Raw genomic sequence first — 19,883 nt, 5'->3', positions numbered from 1 at the left:
GTAGCCCCGCCCCCAGCTCGTGATGTACTCGGTTCTTAACTCTGGCCCAGCAAAGAGTTGGTGCCTGAAAAGCTCCGGTTTTTGGAGCCTGGAGTCTGTGTTTAGGTGGTGGAAACACAAAGAACTGGTGCTAAGTCAGGCACTGGCTCCGAACTAGCACTGGAACCAGCTTGGTGGAAAAGAGGCCACTGAGAGGCGGAGCAACGCCATATTTAATATGTGTAGAAGTTACCAAATACGATCACTGACTCTATGTAGGGCTACGAGGCCTGAGGTAGAGTAGGTGCCAGAGAAGTTCTGAAATGTACCAAGAAGCCAACCCATGCATGGCTTTGTAAAGAAATACAAAAGCCTAACATCAATTCCGTTTTCAACTGGTATCCAGTATAGGGAAGCGAGTACAGGCGTAATTTGGTACCAGATAAAAGTCTTCCAGCAGCATTCTTTGGTTGGGTAGTCTGGTGACTACCTCAAAAATAGTTGTAAAAGGAAATACTGCTCTAGTAAAAATAAAGCCGTTATAAACCCAACAGCACCCAGTTGGGAAATACCAATCAAAAGGCTCTTACTGTTTTTTGTTTTTTTTTTGAGGAACAGACCTCCAGCACATGTAAACTGTTTGACCTTGCTATTGCTGCTGAAGCCCGGTTACCCTGCATATGTGAGGCCTGGAACCTTCTCTGACTCTTTCCATCTCTTCCATGTCTTTGGTCAGATCCAGTGGTGGTGGACGTCAGCCCATACCGCCGCCGCAGCTCTCCCTGTCGCCCCGGAGACCGCAGTCAGCTGAGGCAAGGCCTGGCCAGGAGCCAATCAGACATGCTGCCTCCCACCATCCTGACTCCTCCTCTCCTCGGGACCCCTGCTCGGGTCAACCCCTTCTCCCTGAGACGGGACCTGAATGGGGGGCGCTGTAAACTCTTGGACACGCCCAGCAAGTCCGTCATCTCCCTGACCTTCACCCTCCCGGCTCTTCGCGACCCATGCGCCTCCTCCCACATCCTCAGAGGGACGCCACCAAGGAGGTGTCAGTCGCTCCCGTGCACACCAGAGATCAGCCGGACCGTGGCACTGCCAAGAGACATGGGGGGAAAGGACGAAGATGCCCGAGGGACTGGGGAGGATGATGTAAGGAGGAAGTCAGAGGGAGTGGAGGACAGGTTGCAGGTCGAACATTTGAGCAAAACTGAGAGGAGAGAGTTGTCCCAGAAGGAGGAGGAGATGGTGGAGGATTTAGGTCTCGCTGTTGAGCTGGAGATGGTGTCTCTGGAGCGGTTGGAGGAGGAGGAGGAGGTTTGTCTAATAGAACCCATGGACTGTACCAAGTCTCCAGAACCAGCAGAAAAAGTCCTGAACTTGTCACCTGGAAGACCGCTGCTTACCTCAACCTCCTCCTCACAGAGCAACGGCTGGAGGCTTCCAATCTCCAACGAACCGTCCTCCGCTCCTCCTCAGCCTCGTTTGGACAACAACAATGGTTCGGGCATTGTGATTGGTCAGCAGGTGCAGTGGGGTGGAGGAAGGCACGCGAATGGTTTTAGTGAAGTCCAGGCTTTGTCTTCTGACCACAGTGCCCCCTCTGAACAGGATGAGGTAATTTCCTGTCCAGGCTGTTGCCTGGTGGGTCTGAGTTTCCCCTCGGTGTGCCTCCGTGGTTCAGCTTCCATGCCCGCCTCCCACCGAAGGGCTTCGTTGCTACGGCAGCGGTCCTACCGGAACCTCAACGGTACCATAACTGGTAGCAGCGCCGCCTCATCAGCTGCCTCAACGGCCAAGTCTCTGCTGGGTCACAACACAAATGGACGAGTAGCTGGACCCTCAGTGTCCTGTGAACCCGGACGATCCCTACCAGAGGCCCAGTCCTGAGGCTGAACTGTAGACAAGCACCAGCACTAACTGTACGGGGACAGAAACACTACTAAAACTCCAGATCTGTGCAGGGTTCACTCTATGCAGTCACAGCGAACTGTAGGGCCATATGTAGGTACTGTTCCACATGGTGGGCCGGGGGTTAACCCAACTAATGGGACCATGAAGAACATGGTGGCTGAGGTAGAACAGCATTTCCACTGGAACTGTGATGATCCAAACCTCTGCTACAACATGTTCTAGTGGCTGTTGGTGAAGAACAGTGTGTGGCTGACAAGAATCCTTCAGGTTTATTACAACTTGGGTCTTACTTAAGTAAGAGGCCACTTAAGGCCACGATTTCTATCAGTCAGGATCACATTTCACTCACAGTTAATGAGTGACATCAGTAAAAACATTATTGATGTGAAGAAGGTTGCTCAAAGCTGATCTAAGAGGAAAACGACTGCACAGTTTAGTAATAACGGTTTAGGAGCAGGCTTCCCGTTCCAGGTTTGATCTGCTGTACCTGTAAACATAATGTTACTGCAACAGATGTACAGATGTTTGTAAAAACATAATGACTTTTGAAGCACTTTTTGTTGGGTGAGTGATGTTTGGGGAAAACTTTACTTTTGTAAATCATTTTAACTCCAGAGGAGCAAGTGTGAAAAACTCAAAAAAATCTTCATTTTTTTGTGTTCTAATCCACTATTTAATGGAAACACTGCTGTGTGCACTGTAAAGAACAGGTTTTATAAGGAAGAGAAGCTGACAGATGTGGTGTGAATGGGTTTACCGTGTTTTATTTATCTGATTGGAAGTAGTGGCAGTGGGGATATTTATAAAACCAATAAAGATGACTGACTTCCTACGTTTTTATAGCAGTTAAACGGAGTGAGTGTGTGACAGAGACTAATACCTGCTGCACTCCGGGACTTAATGGACAAAACATTTCATGGGCTCTTGGTGTATATTCTTTATTTTTACACTTGAACTCAGAGCACTTTTGCAATAAGACAACAGGCTTCTTCTAGACGGTGCTTCGTGTGAATCTTGTGTTTTCTAAGTGTGTGTGTGCCTGTCGCTCAACAAACTGCTTCCCTGTTACTCTTTCACATCATGAAACGTGTGTGTGTGTGTGTGTGTGTGTGTGTGTGTGTGTGTGTGTGTGTGTGTGTGTGTGTGTGTGTGTGTGTGTGTGTGTGTGTGTGTGTGTGTGTGTGTGTGTGTGTGTGTGTGTGTGTGTGTGTGTGTGTGTGTGTGTGTGTGTGTGTGCGCGTGTTGATTCCACTGTTGTATTGATAAAGTGGTGTATGAGGCTCGTCTGCTGTTTATTGTACAGATCATTCCACACACTGAAAGGTGCAGAGATGGAAAAGAGAACTTTTATCCCGTTGTTTCTGATGATTTCCATGTTCTGTTCAGCTAGAATCCTGTATGCAGTCATCTGTTAATAAACAAAAATGGCTGTCTGTCGCCCCGTATGCTGCTTTTTAATCTTTTACTAAACAGAGATGATGAAGTGCTTCATGGTTTCAGTGGTTTGGACATCTGATTCAGATGCCTCCAGGGAGACTTCCTTTGGAGGTTTTCTGAACATGTCCTCCTGGGAGGAGACCCAGAACCTGCTGGAGGGATTATATATCTCATCTGGCCTGGGAACGCCTCGGGATCCCCCAGGAAGAGCTGGAAAGTGTTGGTGGGAGGAGGAACGTCTGGAATGACCTGCTTCATCTGCTGCCTCCACGACCCGACCCCAGATAAGAGGACGACGATGGATGGATGGATGGATGGGAGGATGGATGGATGATGGATGGACGGACAGACGGACAGATGGGAGGATGGATGGACGGATGGATGATGGATGGACGGACGGACGGACGGAAGGATGGGAGGATGGATGGACGGATGGATAGATAAACTGTTTACTTGAAAGTTGTCCAGTAGGTAATTATTGAGCTACTATATCAGAGGACATTAATATAAGGGTGGCAGAACAAGGTGCACAAGAACCAGGAATGGCCCCAGTCCAAGATGATTGTCAAGAAAAGTCAACTGAAGAGCTTCACAGGAAGTGGACCGAGGGTTAGAGGTAAGGAAGTCTTCAGAGAAGGGCCTACAAACATCTTCAATATCAAGCCACCTCTGGACCAGAAACAGCATCAGATCTTTCCCTGTTGCTCAGTGGTCCAAAGTCCTCTTTTAATACCAAAGTAAATTTAGCATTTTATTTAGAAATCAAGGTCCTAGAGTCTGGATGAAGAGTTTTAAATCCAGTCTGAGTTTTCTTCACTATGTGATGGTTTTTGGTGCCACATTATCTGCTGACTTTCACCTTTATCAAGTCCAAAGTTAATGCAGCATCTATGAGGGGATTTTAGAGCACGTCCTGCTACCATCTGCTAACAAACATTATGGAGATGCTGATTTTCTTTTCCAGCAGAACTTAGCATCTGCCCACAGTATCAACACTACTACCAAATGGGGCTGACCAGGATGTTCTAGTGCCTCTGTGGAACTCTCCTCCTGTTTAGAAATGTCTTGTGACACTTGGGTTTAATAATGAAGTAGTGCAACTCTGGAAAACACAAAGTTATAATCTGCTCATTTTTCATCCTGTTCAGGTTTCCTATAAAGTGTCCCGTCATCATCAGGTAATCTCGCCATCTGTTTTTTGAAAAGTGAAAGGATTACTTCGGTAATTTTGGATTGTAGTGTGGAAGCATGGAAACCAATGACAGCTCTCTCCATTCTTTGCGGGACAGAACACTCCTCTTCTGAAATTTCTTCTGATCCATCCTGTTTGGCTTTCACACCAAGTGTCTCATCTTCAGGTGACATCATCACCTGTTTCTAGAAAATACAAAGTTGTATTCTGCTCATTTAAACATTTTACTGTCAAAGAATGTTCTACAAACGATGGGCTGTCTGGAAGATGAGCAGCACTAGATAAATATATCATTTCTTATTAAACAATAAGGATCACAGCTGCATCATAGACCGGAAAAGAACCACAAAGCTCTCCAACGTATTGAAGGCACCGTGGATTCAGAAAGTACCAGGATATTCTGGTCCAGGTGACGTCCCATCCAAGAATTAGCCAGGCCCATAATTAACTCTTAGAGTTCATGGTTGTAAGACTGAGAGGTGCTTAAATTACAGCTAAATAAGAAGCAGCTACATCCTGGATCCATGCAGAGAATTAGGTTTAAACACAGAATACATTAAGGCAGGGGTGTTCAACATGCGGCCCGCAGGCCAAAAGCGGTCCTTCAGAGGGTCCAATCCGGCCCTCAAAGTGTAAAAATTCCAGAGAAGACGTTAACTGCGGATTGTAAATTAGTAAAACTATAAATTTAAAATCATTTCTAGACCATGACAAGTTGCTTTGATCAGAAAGTAAAATACTAGATTGTTCATTGTTGTTTTGTGTCTCACTTTAGTAATATTGTCTTTTTTTCTTTTTTGTCTGACTTTCGTCTCATGTTATTGTCGTTGTTTCTCATTTTTGTCTTTTTGTGGTTCATTTTCGTCTCGTTTGTTTTTTTTGTCTCATTTTTGTTATTTGTCCATTTTTTTGTCGCGTTGTAATTTTTTTGTCAAATTTTTTTTTTGTTTTGTTTCGTGTCATTTGTCTCATGTTTTTGTTATCTCGCTTGTTTTTTGTCTTATTTTTGTGATTTTGTGTCTTGCATTTTGTGTCATTTTGTGGGTTTTTTTGGTCTCGCTTGTGTCGCTGTCTCATTTTATGTTGCTTTGTTTCTTGTTTTTGTTTTGTGTCTCATCTCTGTAATATTTTCTTAAGTAGTTCATTGTCTATTTTTGTATGACTTATTGTCGTTTGTCTCGTTTTTGTTTTGCGTTTACTTTTTGGTCCATTTTTTTGAGCTTTGTAACTTTTTTGTCTAATTTTGTCTTTTTTGTCGTTTCGTGCCATTCAATGTTTTTATCATTTTGCATTTCCTTTTTGTCTTGTGTTGTCTATTTTTTGTCTCATTTTTGTCATTTGTCCATTTTTTTGTCTTTGTCGTTTGTCTCTTTTGTTTTGTCTCATTTTTGTAATATTTTGTCTTGTTTTTTGTCTTATCTTGTCTGACTGCTGTGGTTTTGATCCTCCAGTAAATCATCTATGGTTCAGTGACTAAATGTGTTCCTTTGTAGACACTCTGATCTGGAAGTTGTAATGTGGAAATGATAAACTGAGGCTGAATGTTGATGAAATTTCACTTAATTGTCTTTATAAATTTCAGGTTGTTCATGAGGTTTAGTATAAAGATAATTCCTTAAAAGTGAACATTTTTGCAATAAATCAAAGGAACCATTAGGAGTTGTGGTTATTTCTAGGTTATTATGCTGTGGTTTTACTGGTCACTGGAGATCAGACTGGACTAGATGTGGAACCTGGACTAAGATGAGGTTGACACCACTGGTTTATGGAGTAAATATGTTTTAGTGAAAATTACACACATAGAAACTGAAACTATTCACATTTTATTCAGTTTTCACATTGTGCAATGTCAGTTATCACACAAAAATAACATATTTACACACATGGAATCCACAGTTCAGAAACACTGTTCCATGAAACTCACTGGAGAAGCCCAGCGCTGCTTCCTGCCTCTACATTATGGAGACGTCCAGCTCTGATACGAGGTGAAGAAGACAAAATGTTTGCAGCTAATTGTGTGATTTTTAAGGATAGTGTTTACCCCAGGCGTGGCTAAAACCCTGCATCAGATTAAAGAGTGATTTCAGGAGTATTCAGGAGGACTTCAGGTTGGTGGTTTAATGCTTCGTTCATCACGTTACTGAGAACAGTAGCAGGGGGTGAACATATGAAAAACACGCCCTCTCCTCCTCCAGTGTCCTCCAATGTCCTGCGTGTGTCAGTCCAGGCGCTGGATGAGCTTCTCCTCCATCATACAGTAGAGGGCGACATGGGACAGGTCAGAGATGAACGAGTCACAGGCCCGTCTGCTGATCCCAGAACAGCCTCTGAGGTCCAGCAGGGTCAGCGAGGACAGACGCTTCAGGTAGGACAGACATCCGTCCGTCAGCTCACTGCAGCCTGAAGAGACACACAGCAGTTAGTCTGTATATACATTTACAACAGGGGTGTCCAACATGAGGCCCGTGGGCCAAAAGCGGCCCTTCAGAGGGTCCAATCCGGCCCTCAAAGTGTAAAAATTCCAGACAAGATATTAACTGCAGATTGTAAATTAGTAGAACTATAAATTTAAAATCATTTCTAGACCATGACAAGTTGTTTGGATCCTAAAGTAAAATACTAGATTTTTCATTGTTCTTTTGTCGTTTTGTGTCTCACTTTTGTAATATTTCGTTGTTTTTTGTCATTTTTTGTCTGACTTTCATCTCATGTTTTTGTTTCTGGTTTTTCCTCGTGTTTCCTTTTTGTCTCTGTGTTTTTTGTCTTATTTTTTCATTTTGTGTTGTGCTTTATTCGTTGTTTTGCGTGATGTTTTGTATTTTTTGTCTCGTTTTTGTTGTTTGTCCATTTTTTTGTCGCTTTGTAACTTGTCTAATTTTTTGTTGTTATTTTTGTTTTGGTTCGTGTCGTTTGTCTCATTTTGATGTTTTGTGTCTCATATTCACAATATTTTGTCTTGTTTTTTTTTGTCTTTTTTTTATCTGACTTTTGTTGTTTTGATCATATAGTAAAACTGATTTCCAGTCCACTGGAGATCAAACTGGGCTGAATGTGGAACCTGAACAACAAAAACAAGACAAAATATTACAAAAATGAGACACAAACGACAAAAGAAGAATGAACAATCTAGTATTTCACTTTCTGATCAAAACAACTTGTCATGGTCTAGAAATGACTTTAAATTTCTAGTTTTACTAATTTACAATCTGCAGTTAATGTCTTCTGTGGAATTTTTACACTTTGAGGGCCGCTTTTGGCCCACGGGCCTCATGTTGGACACCCCTGGTGAGAAGTGGTCAGATGAACGAGGTCCTACCTGCCAGAGTGAGCTCTGTGAGGTTGTTCCTGGTGTGGCTTCCAGCGGCGGCCAGCAGGGCGATGGACGAGTCGGTCACCTCCTTGCAGTGAGCCAGGTCCAGCCTCTCCAGCTGGGGCATGTGGCGCTGCAGCAGCCTCAGCGTGGATTCACTGACGTCCAGTCCTGAGAGACGCAGCGTCACCATGTTCCTCAGTCTGCTGCGGGACGACTCCAGACCTGCAGAGATGGAGGAGATTATGGGATGTACTTCAGTGCAGATTGCTATGTCTAGTCTATGGAGAGTTTTCCTCACATCTAAACTGAGACACAGATGTAGGAATTATTTTAAAAAATAAAGTCATGAAACAGGCCTGGACAAAGAGGATGGTACCCCTCGAAAAGACTGAAAATAATGTGACCATAGGGACATGTTCAATCAAGGTGTGTCCTCTAATTAGCATCACAGGTGTCTACAAACTTGTAATCAGTCAGTCGGCCTATTTACAGGGTTACAGTAGTCACTGTGCTGTTTGGTGACATGGTGTGTACCACACTAAACATGGACCAGAGGAAGCCAAGGAGAGAGTTGTCTCAGGAGATTAGAAAGAAAATTATAGACCAGCATGTTAAAGGTAAAGGCTATAAGACCATCTCCAAGCAGCTTGATGTTCCTGTGACTACAGTTGCACATATTATTCAGAAATGTAAGATCCATGGGACTGTAGCCAACCTCCCTGGATGTGGCCACAGGAGATAAATTGATGACAAATGGAAGAGATGGATAATATGAATGGTAAGAAAAGAGCCCAGAACAACCTCTAAAGACATTAAAGATGAACTCCAAGGTCAAGGTACATCAGTGTCAGATCACACCATCCGTCATTATTTGAGCCAAAGTGGACTTCATGGGAGACGACCAAGGAGGACACCATTGTTGAAAACAAATCATAAAAAAGCCAGACTGGAATTTGCCAAACTGCATGCTGACAAGCCACAAAGCTTCTGGGAGAATGTCCTATGGACAGACGAGACAAAACTGGAACTTTTTGGCACATCAGCTCTATGTTCACAGATGCAGAAATGAAGCATATGAAGAAAAGAACAGTGTCCCTACTGTGGAACATGGAGGAGGTTCTGTTATGTTCTGGGGCTGCTTTGCTGCATCTGGTACAGGGTGTCTGGAATCTGTGCAGGTACAATGAAATCTCATGACTATCAAGGTATTCTAGAGAGAAATGTGCTGCCCAGTGTCAGAAAGCTTGGTCTCAGTCGCAGGTCATGGGTCTTTCAACAGGATAATGAGCCAAAACACACAGCTAAAAACAGCCAAGAATGGTTAAGAGGAAAACATTGGACTATTCTGAAGTGGCCTCTATGAGCCCTGATCTAAATCCTATTGAACATCTGTGGAAGGAGCTGAAACATGGCGTCTGGAGAAGGAACCTTCAAACCTGAGACAACTGGAGCAGTCTGCTGATGAGGAGTGGACCAGAATACCTGCTGAGAGGTGCAGAAGTCTCACTGACAGTTACACAAATGGTTGGATTGCAGTGATTGCCTCAAAAGGTTGTGCAACAAAATATTAAGTTAAGGGTACCATCATTTTTGTCCAGGCCTGTTTCATGAGTTAATTTTTAAAAATAATTCAGTTGAACCACGGTTCAAAAGCAATGTCTGATTTTCATTGGTTAATTTTCATAGAATTTTTATTTATTATTACTTTTGTCAGATTCAAATTATTTCTGTGACCATTGTGGGTTTTTCTTTCATTAACCGAGGGGTACCAACAATTTTATATACACACACACACACACACACACACACACACACACACACACACACACACACACACACACACACACACACACACACACACACACACACACACACACACACACACACACACACACACACACACACACACACACACGTTTTTTATGTATTTGGGTCTTACAGTCTTATAAGTCTTGTACATCTGGGCTGTTTTTGTAAAACTACTGAACTCTGTCAGACTGCAGGAGTTCATCAGTGAGTGTGCAACTAGAGATTTACACAAAGTAATGAAATAATGAAAAAAGAGAATTGCCTCTATACTCACACACCAAATGTGGTTTAAAAATAGACTAAATCAGGTTTACAGTTAGAGGTCTAGACTGGTCTCCACAAAGTCCTGACTTACAGCTGCATGTAAAATGATTCAGCCTCCTATAACCAATGCTGGTAAATCCAGATAACTGCAGTCCAACTGTAATCCATCCACCTGTATGAATACGTTTAGAGGTGAATCCAACAGGGACACATGCTGAACATTGAGTGATACTCATGTCTATAAAATAGGAACACTTTCTCCTCTAGCAGCACCATGGTTCAGACCAGAGAGACATCCTGAAGTTTAGAGAGGAAATAGTTGCTTTGTACCAGAAAGGAAATGGGTCCAAGAAGATCTCCAAGTTCTAGAATGTTCCCAGAGACTCTGTTGGAAACATCATTGGTAGTTCAAAGCTACCGGTACTGTGGCTACACTACATGGTGGAAAAAAGAAGCTGTCTGAGACATCAAGATTCCTGGAGACGGATGGACAAGAACCCTCAGCTTACAGCCAAGGAAGGAAGGAAGGAAGGAAGGAAGGAAGTATGGAAGGAAATATGGAAGGAAGGAAATATGGAAGGAAGGAAGGAAGGAAGGAAGGAAGGAAGGAAGAAAATATGAAAGGAAGGAAGGAAATATGAAGGAAGGAAGGAAGGAAGGAAATATGGAAGGAAGGAAGGAAGGAAGGAAGGAAGGAAGGAAGAAAATATGAAAGGAAGGAAGGAAGGAAGGAAGAAAATATGAAAGGAAGGAAGGAAATATGAAGGAAGGAAGGAAGTATGGAAGGAAGGAAGGAAATACGGAAGGAAAGAAGGAAGGAAGGAAGGAAGGAAGGAAATATGGAAGGAAGGAAATATGGAAGGAAGGAAGGAAGGAAGAAAAATGAAAGGAAGGAAGGAAATATGAAGGAAGGAAGTATGGAAGGAAGGAAGGAAGGAAGGAAGAAAATATGAAAAGAAGGAAGGAAGGAAGGAAGGAAGAAAATATGAAAGGAAGGAAGTATGGAAGGAAGGAAGGAAATACGGAAGGAAAGAAGGAAGGAAGGAAGGAAGGAAGGAAAGAAATATGGAAGGAAGGAAAGAAGGAAGGAAGGAAGGAAGGAAGGAAAGAAATATGGAAGGAAGCATGGAAGGAAGGAAGGAACGAGGGAAGGATAGAAGGCAGGCAGGTCCTCATAGGGGTTGAAGATACAACTTCATAGGGGTTAGATCATTCTGCAATCTGCTTTTGGTAAAAAAAAAAAAAAAAGGTTGAGTCACTCTGGACAAATTTTCTGTCATTTTGGACTATTTTCAGCTTGTTTTGGAAGGTTTCAAGTAATTGTGGTCAGTTTTCAGTAACTTTTTTTGCACAATTTTTTTAACCAGTGTGGTCAAGATTTGAGTAATTTTCAACAAACTTCAAGGCATTTTTGGACAAATTTTCAGTCAGTCTGGATGAATCTGGGGTCATTTTGAAGGAATTTTGAGTCATCTTGGACGGTTTTTACTCATTTTTTTGTCATTTTGCACAAAAAAGCTAGTTAGCTTGTTCTTCTTAGCTGGTATGGACCAGTTTTAAGTAGTTTTCAACAATTTTTGGGTCAATCTGGATGTTTAAGGTCAACTTAGACACATTTTGATTCATATTGCATGAATTTTGAGTCACTCTGGACAAATTTTCTGTCATTTTGGATGAATTTGGAGCATGACCTCTTCTCTAATGGGAGGGTGTGGTAGGTGAACTCCAGGTATAGACTTAACGAGCTCATTCCTGGTCCTCACCAGGCGGGGTGGTGATCTCCTTAATCTGGGCGTCCTGCAGACCTTCACACCAGCGCAGGTCCAGCAGCCGGAGGTGGGGCAGAGTGGGAGACACCAGCGCCGACAGACAGGACCAGGACAGACCGGTCACCCTCAGTTCCCTCAGACCTGAACACACAGAAAACATGGAGAGAGAGGATTTAAAGCAGGGGTGTCCAACATGAGGCCCGCGGGCCAAAAGCGGTCCTCCAGAGGGTCCAATCCGGCCCTCAAAGTGTAAAAATTCCAGAGAAGACATTAACTGCAGATTGTAAATTAGTAAAACTAGAAATTTAAAATAATTTCTAGACCATGACAAGTTGTTTTGAACCTAAAGTAAAATACTAGATTGTTCATTGTTCTTTTGTCGTTTTGTGTCTCATTTTTGTGATATTTTGTCTTGTTTTTATTGTTTTTTGTCTTTTTTTGTCTGACTTTCGTCTCATGTTTTTGTCGTTTGTTTCCTTTTTGTCTCGCTTGTGTTTTTTGTCTTATTTTTGTCGTCTCGTGCTTTGCTTTATTCGTTGTTTTGTTTATCGTTTTAGTCTTTTTTGTCATTTTTGTCTTGTTTTTGTCGTTTGTCAATTCTTTGGCCACTTTGTAACATTTTTTGTCTCTTATTGTTTTGCTTCATGCCATTTGTCTCATTTTTTGTCATTTTTTTTCCTCACTTTTGTCATTCTGTGTCTCATTTTTGTAATATTTTGTTTTGTTATTTTGTCTGACTTTCATCTCATGTTTTTGTCGTGTTGTGTTTCCTTTTTGTCTCACTTGTGGTTTTGGTTTTATTTTTGTCATTTTGTGTTTTGCTTTATTTGTTGTTTTGCGTGCTGTTTTGTGTTTTTGTCTCGCTTTTGTTGTGTGTCCATTTCTTTGTCGCTTTGTAACTTTTTTGTCTCTTTTTTGTTTTGTTTCGTGTCGTTTGTCGTTTTGTGTCTTTGTAATATTTTGTCGTTTTTGTCGTTTTTTTCTGACTTGTCGTTCATCTCATGTTTGCAGTTTTGTTTTTTGTCTCGTTTTTGTCATTTTTGCCATTTTTCTGTTGCTTTGTAATTTCTCTAATTTCTTGTCTCTTTTTTGTTTTGTTTTGTATTGTTTGTCTCATTTTTTTGACGCTTTGTGTCTCATTTTCGCAATGTTTTGTCTTTTTTATCTGACTTTTGTCGTTTTGATCATATAGTAGAAGCTAGTCCAGGTCCACTGGAGATCAAACTGGGCTGAATGTGGAACCCGAACTAGAATGAGTTGGACACCCCTGATCTAATAAGACATGTAAGGACGTTGGGATCTGTGTCATTAGAGCATTTTCGTACCGGGGAGTCTGGTCAGCAGACAGTTGAGTTGTCTTTTGGCCAGTGGTGTCCAGGACAGATCCAGAGAGGTGGGCTGGCGTTTGATGATGCCTGCCAGCGCCTGGTTACTGAGCGGCCGGCAGCGACTCACATCCACATGACTCCACAGACGTTTGTCACAGCTCCTAAACAGGACAGAGAATATGTGGTGTTAAAGCTCCTAGACTTAGTGTGCGTCCATGTGTGTTTGGTTTGCATTGGTGTGTAACATACCACTTATACCAGGCCTTACAGACGGTCATGCACGCCAGCAGCTCAGCTCTGTTCAGGTATCTGAACACGGACACCCAGACTTCCTTCTCCCCAACTCTTTCGTTTCCCGCCTCTTTAAAGGACGGCAGAGACAGCAGAGATGGAGGAGACAGAGAGGAAAACGGAGGAGGAGCAGCGGCTTCCTGTTCATCTGAAGAAGACGCAGAGCGAGTTCTGGTGCTTCTGTCTTCACAGCTACCCCGCAGACGAGGCCTACGTGATGAAGAACCATCAGAAGATCAACCGCTGTTTGGGTTGATGATGATGATGAAGACACATACATTCACAGTCTGATAAAACAGAGTGCTGAACCATTCTAGTCAATCACTAATGTGGTGATCAAAGCCTCAGCAGCTAGAATATGTCAGTTATCTGGTGTTTGGGATCATCAGTTCCCCAGGAAATACCAGATAAGGATATAGATAACAAGTTGGGTAATATTAAGTCCTTAAATAGAGAACTTCTAAATGCTTATCATTATAAACATTAAAGGACATTACGATGGTCATGGTCTCAGGTAGTGGTTGGAATGTAATGTAGGTGTGTACGTCTTGAACCATTTGGTGTACAATGGTTGGCTTAGCATAACATTGTTTTGGTTTGATCTACTCTATGAGCCAAGAAATTACTATCAAAAGTCTTTTTATGTCGACATACTTGCAATCCCCAAACAAAAACTCTAGAACTTCATCCTAAAGGTTTGGCATGGCACCAGCTGCAGTTCATCTGCTGAAACATGTTGTCAGGATTAGCACTGACAGCTTGTTAAAAAAGTATGATGTGTAAACTCACATGGGCTGAGTTTCAATTGGCCTCCCTGTAGCCACAACTTATGGACTCTCACTGGCAGAGATAGAGGGAGTTTTAAACATTAATTGTGCTGTAATGCTTCACTTAAGTTGGATGTCATGCTTTCCTTAACGTTTTACATTAAAAGACAGCCACACTAGATCATAACTCTAACTCTATGTTACCACTAGATCATAACCCTAACTCTACGTTACCACGAGATCATAACTCTAACCCTATGTTGCTACTAGATCATAACCCTAACCTTACGTTACCACTAGATCATAACCCTAACCCTAAGTCCTGGAAGCTGTGATGCAGGGCCTCAATGGTTTGGACTTGGGTTAGCACATCCCAGTTAGTTTGAGATCTGGGAAAATTTGGGGCCAAGTCAACACCTTGAATATTTTGTAATATTCCTCAAACCATTCCTGACCAATGGTGGCAGTGTGAGAGGGAACATTATCCTGTTAAAAGAGGTCATTGCCATCAGGGAATACCACTGCCTGGAAGGGTACACATGGTCTGGTACTAATGGCACATTTCCACCAGCACCTACTCGGCTTGACTCTACTGGGTTTGTGAGGTTTTCCATCAAGACGTAGTCCCTCGTACCAGCTACTATTTTAGTTCCTACTGGGCCGGGGTTCCCAGTGAGCTGAGTGGAGCTGATAATGTGACGTCTACAGAGTGCAGGACACTGATTGGACAGGGAGTGACGACACACCAGAGCGACTCCTTCACAAAAATCAAACCCAGCATTTAAAAAAAAAAACTGGCAACAGCGACGTGCGCATTGCTCTTCACGGAACTTGGCAAAATTTGAATATGGCAACCAGACCTGTACCGTGGGCGAATGAAGAGGTCGAGACTTTTCTGTCTTTGGTGGCGGACCAAAGAATCCAGAGGGAACTGGACGGAGAAAGTTTAACAGGAGGTCTCCGAGGGGATGGACGCCCACGGATACAGCAGGACATTGAAGCAGTGTCGGGAGAAGCTGAAAATGCTCCAAAGTGTATTTTGTGCTCGCTGTTTCTTATGTTTTGCCGCTGTGATATGATGACGCCATCCACGATGAGGAAAACGACCTAAACCGAGTCGAGCAGGTGCTAATGGAAAAGTGCCTCATGTTTATGTCGGTGCTCCATGTTAGTAACATTCCCATGAATGCAGGACCCAAGATAAATGTACGCATCAAGCTGCACACGTTCAGATATGTTTCTACTGTAGTCTGTGTTAAGTTTTCAGTAGTTCGCGTTATGGTAGGCCTTCACACACAGCCAGCTTTGGACACCCATGACTCTTTTGCAGGTTCACCCCCTCCTTGGACCACTTCTGGTAGGTGCTATGCACTGCATGCTTCTTTGTAAAGTGTCCTTGGGTGTTAAAAAAGTTTATTAATTTATTATTATTATACTGCAGAAGACCTAGAGTTTTGAACATGCCGCCACCAAGTCTCTTAAGGCGCTTTTCCACTAGCACCTACTCGACTCGACTCGGTTTAGGTCGTTTTCCAGTTGAGTACCACCTCATCATGGGTGGAGTCGTCATAGCACGGCAGCCTGGAAGTCCCTTAACGTCATGTGTGCACGACACAAACCCAGCACAACAATGGAGGACATGGAGGCGATGGTGAACCTGCTGCTCGGTCTAAGGATTTTTGTCAGATTCAAAACAAAAGAAGAGAGTCAGAGAAAGCTGAGGGCGGCAAGTCGAAACTCTCAGGAGAACGGGAGAGGAGAGTCTGGGAGGTGATACAGCAGTATCAAGCCGAAGACAAGAGGATACAAACTAGACGACGTTTGAGGGTAAGCTAATGCTAGTTTGCTACAGTTATCGTATATCAGTCCCATGTACAAATCTGTAATGGCTGCAATTTATCGCCATCGGCATTAAAATATGTACGCTGTGTAGTGTCATCACTCCCTGTCCAATCAGTGTCCTGCACTCTGTAGACGTCACATTATCGGCTCCACTCAGCTCGCTGGGAACCCCGGCCCAGTAGGAACTAAAATAGTAACTGGTACCAGATACTACATCCTGATGGAAAACCTCACAAACCCAGTAGAGTCAAGTCAAGTAGGTTCTGGTGGAAAAGCACTAATAGACATCATAACCTGGTTATTGTTTAAGTTGCTCAGAATTATTCATGGCCACTTTGTCCTGCTTTCAACACATCAACTTCAAGAACTGACCATTTTCTTGCTGCATAATATGTCCAAATACCATTTAAATCCATGTTATTCATTTCACTAGTCAGTGGTTTTAACGTTGTGTAGAATCCGTGTACAGAACTTAAATTAGCTGAGGTCTACCTGCCAGGTCCTCTCGGGGTGATGCTGTCGGCTATGAACTCGTTGCTCTTGAGTCGTGAATGTTTGGACAGAGCGGTCTTCCTCTGGATGAAGCCCTGCTGACCACCACCGCCCACTGCAGGTGTTCTTGGACCCATGGCTGCTTCTAACTTTGGAACTATGGAACCTGGGCAGTGAGAACAGGTCTGTTATATTCACTACATACATACTCGCAGTTCTTTCATTCAGTTCCACACAAATGCAGCTTCTGAATTCTTACCAGATTGTCTCTTGGCTTTGTGGGGGTGCTGTAGGGTGACCGTCAGGTAGGAGCCGCTCAGCAGGTCATCATTCAGATCAGACACCAGGAGGACTGGCGGTTCAGGGTCTGAATCCCAGCGCCCTTCCTCCTCCACCTCCTCCTCTTCCTCCTCTTCTTCATCCTCCAGCATGTCCATCTCCTCCTCAGGTTCAAACTCCTGCCCTTCGCTGTCTTCATCCTCGTCCTCATCGTCGGTCCGTTGCCTTCTCCTACGTCGACGATGCTGCCGCTCTTTCTCTCCGTCTTCGCTGTCGTCCTCTTCTTCTTCATCGTCGTCTTCATCGTCATCGTCTTCGTCATCTTCGGAGTCCTCAGAGTCGTCTCCTCTACGCTGCATCCTGGAGCCTCCTCGCAGCCGGACTCCTCGTCCCCTTCGTCCTCCCTCCCTCATGCCGATCCCTCGCTTCAACTTGAGGAGGGAGGAGGAGCCGGGAGTGACGAGCACGCCTCTGCTTCCTCTGTGGGCGGGGCCTCCTCTCAGCAGGCTTCGTCTGTTGGCACTGAACGCCCTCCTGGAGGAGTGGCTCCCTCCACGGGCGTGCAATGTCATCTTTCTCTTCTGAGATGCTACAAAGATGGATGGACGGATTGGACAGATGATCAGAGGGATGTACAGCGAAGCCAGTTAGCTTACCCTGGGGACTATGAGTTATAAATCGTACCATCGTGACACTGAAACTCTGGCTTTAGGCTCAACCACAACAAAGTTATGCTGATGTAAACATGAATTCAAGTAGGGTTTTTTTCTTTGTAATGAATGCAATAATTTAACAAAAAGGATTGAAGGGCATGGTTTAACAAACAGACCTTCATCATCGTCATCACTGGCAGAGTCGTCTCCATCACGGCTGTGCTGCTGTCGTCGATAAATCTTAGCCATACGAGCATCCAGCAGGGACGAAGACTTCCTCTTCTGGACACCAGCAGGAGGGAAGGGTATGACGAGATATTAATCAAAAGTGCGTTTAGAAATCTAAACAGTACGTCAACAATGTCTCACAAATGCTCACCGTTGGAAGGCCATCACCTCTGTCACCTTTAGACTGTAGGGGGAAGAGAGAAAATGTCACTATCACAAATAATGAAGAGATAAATCACTAATCCAGGAGTGTCCAACTCATTCTAGTTCAGGTTCCACATTCATCCCAGTTTGATCTCCAGTTGACCATGAAAATGAGACACAAAACATCAAAAAAAATGAGACAACACGAAACAAAACAAAAAAAGAGACAATAGACAAACAAGGTACAAAGCGGCAAAAAAATGGATAAATGACAAAAACGAGACAAAAACAACACAAAATGGCACACAAAACAATGAATCAAGCAAAACACAAAATGACAGCAATAAGACAAAAAACACAAATGAGACAAAAAGGAAAAGACGACAAAAATGAGAAACAAAACAACAAAAACATGAGACGAAAGTCAGACAAAAAACCAAAACAAGACAAAATATTACAAAAATGAGACAAAATGACAAAAACAAGAAACAAAATGGCAAAAAAATGACAAACGACACGAAACAAAAAAGAGAAAAAAAAATTGACAAAGCAAATTTTACAAGCAACAAAAACATGGAAAAATGACAGAAACAAGTAGAAAACACAAAATGACAAAAACGACACCCAAAACAACGAATAAAGCAAAACACAACATGACAAAAACAAGACAACACAAGCGAGACAAAAAGGAAACACAAAACGACAAAAACGAGAAACAAAACGACAAAAATGAGACGAAAGTCAAACAAAAAAAGACAAAAAACAACAAAAACAAGACAAAATATTACAAAAATGAGACACAAAAGAACAATCTAGTATTTTACTTTCTGATCAAAACAACCTGTCATGGTCTAGAAATGATTTAAATTCATAGTTTTACTAATTTACAATCTGCAGTTAATGTCTTCTCTGGAATTTTTACACTTTGAGGGCCGGATTGGAGCCTCTGGAGGACCGCTTTTGGACCGTGGGACGCATGTTGGGACACCCCTGGTCTAAAGCCTGTATCTGTCTTTGAGATTTGTCTAACAGATTTGGCCTTGCACAGAATAATGAGTTCAACAACCAATCTAAAAGAAAAGCCTCTAAAGGCAAATCACAGAGTGAGATCGCCCTGTAAGCCTCGGTAAAGTCAAAGCATATTTTATATAGAACATAAAATAAACATTCGATATAGTTAACGTTACACAGAGAGCCACAAGATGAGGTGAAAGGAAAGATAATCAAGTAATCTGTATCCCCTAAGTACGACCCGTCTTTAAATTTCTGCCTCACACCTTATACAAAACAATACTGAATCTTATACTGCAAGTATTAGAGTACTCAATTATGTTTGTACAGTTACTATGGTTACCATCAATTAATCTCAAAACATGTTCATGCATTTTGATTGTTTCATAGATTTATGTTTTCTGGAAATACAACATAAAAAATAAACATACACCAATAGTTATATTTGGTTAAATGTCTACAAGCTTCTAGCAGGTTTCTAGATCAGGGGTGTTCAACATGCAGCCCGCGGGCCAAAAGCGGTCCTCCAGAGGGTCCAATCCGGCCCTCAAAGTGTAAAAATTCCAGAGAAGACATTAACTGCAGATTGTAATTTAGTAAAACTATAAATTTAAAATCATTTCTAGACCATGACAAGTTGTTTTGATCAGAAAGTAAAATACTAGATTGTTGTTTTGTCATTTTATGTTTTGAGTTATTCGTCGTTTTGCGGGCCGTTTTGTTTTTTTTGTCTTTTTTTTGTCGTTTATCCATTTTATTGTTGCTTTGTAACTTGTCTAAGTTTTTGTCTGTTTTTTTGTTTTATTTCATGTCTCATTTTTTTGACATTTTGTGTCTCATTTTTGTAATATTTTGTCTCATTTTTGTTGTTTTTTGTCTGACTTTTGTCATTCGTTTCATGTTTTTGTCGTTTTGTTTCTCCTTTTTGTTGTTTTGTTTCCTTTTTACCTTGCTTGTGTTTTTGGTCTTATTTTTGTCATTTTGGTTTTGCTTTATTTGTGTTTTGTGTTGTTTTTGTTGTTTTGTGTTTTTTGCCTTTTTTGGTTTGTCCATTTTTTTTCTTTGTAACTTTTTTGTCAAATTTTGTCTCTTTTTGTTTTGTTTCGTCTTGTCAAACTTTGTGTCATTTTGCGTCTCATTTTTGCAATATTTCGTCTTGTTTTTGTTGTTTTTT

At 42.4% G+C, this 19,883-nt stretch overlaps 2 protein-coding genes across 4 annotated transcripts in view; one reads left to right on the top strand and one right to left on the bottom strand.

The window, feature by feature from the left end:
- Nucleotides 1-3,328, top strand: part of LOC111568505 (dual specificity testis-specific protein kinase 2-like) — a 26,640-nt gene extending 23,312 nt beyond the window's left edge. Inside the window, exon 11 of the mRNA XM_023270187.3 lies at nucleotides 716-3,328. Within this exon, the coding sequence (XP_023125955.1) occupies nucleotides 716-1,866 (1,151 nt within the window). The 3' untranslated portion in view covers nucleotides 1,867-3,328. The remainder of the gene's footprint in view (nucleotides 1-715) is intronic.
- A 3,001-nt stretch (nucleotides 3,329-6,329) lies between these two features.
- Nucleotides 6,330-19,883, bottom strand: part of kdm2aa (lysine (K)-specific demethylase 2Aa) — a 33,658-nt gene continuing 20,104 nt past the window's right edge. For all 3 annotated transcript variants that reach the window (XM_023270183.3, XM_023270182.3, XM_023270184.3), the window contains 9 exons: nucleotides 17,706-17,738; nucleotides 17,503-17,608; nucleotides 16,654-17,262; nucleotides 16,395-16,560; nucleotides 13,252-13,503; nucleotides 13,000-13,163; nucleotides 11,669-11,815; nucleotides 7,836-8,054; nucleotides 6,330-6,919 (listed from right to left, as the gene is read on the bottom strand). In XM_023270183.3, the coding sequence (XP_023125951.2) occupies nucleotides 6,738-6,919; nucleotides 7,836-8,054; nucleotides 11,669-11,815; nucleotides 13,000-13,163; nucleotides 13,252-13,503; nucleotides 16,395-16,560; nucleotides 16,654-17,262; nucleotides 17,503-17,608; nucleotides 17,706-17,738 (1,878 nt within the window). In that variant the 3' untranslated portion in view covers nucleotides 6,330-6,737. The remainder of the gene's footprint in view (nucleotides 6,920-7,835; nucleotides 8,055-11,668; nucleotides 11,816-12,999; nucleotides 13,164-13,251; nucleotides 13,504-16,394; nucleotides 16,561-16,653; nucleotides 17,263-17,502; nucleotides 17,609-17,705; nucleotides 17,739-19,883) is intronic.

This window comes from Amphiprion ocellaris, chromosome 4 (genome assembly GCF_022539595.1).
Source record: "Amphiprion ocellaris isolate individual 3 ecotype Okinawa chromosome 4, ASM2253959v1, whole genome shotgun sequence".
Taxonomy (NCBI): domain Eukaryota; kingdom Metazoa; phylum Chordata; class Actinopteri; family Pomacentridae; genus Amphiprion; species Amphiprion ocellaris.
This window is presented reverse-complemented; position numbering and strand designations above follow the sequence as displayed.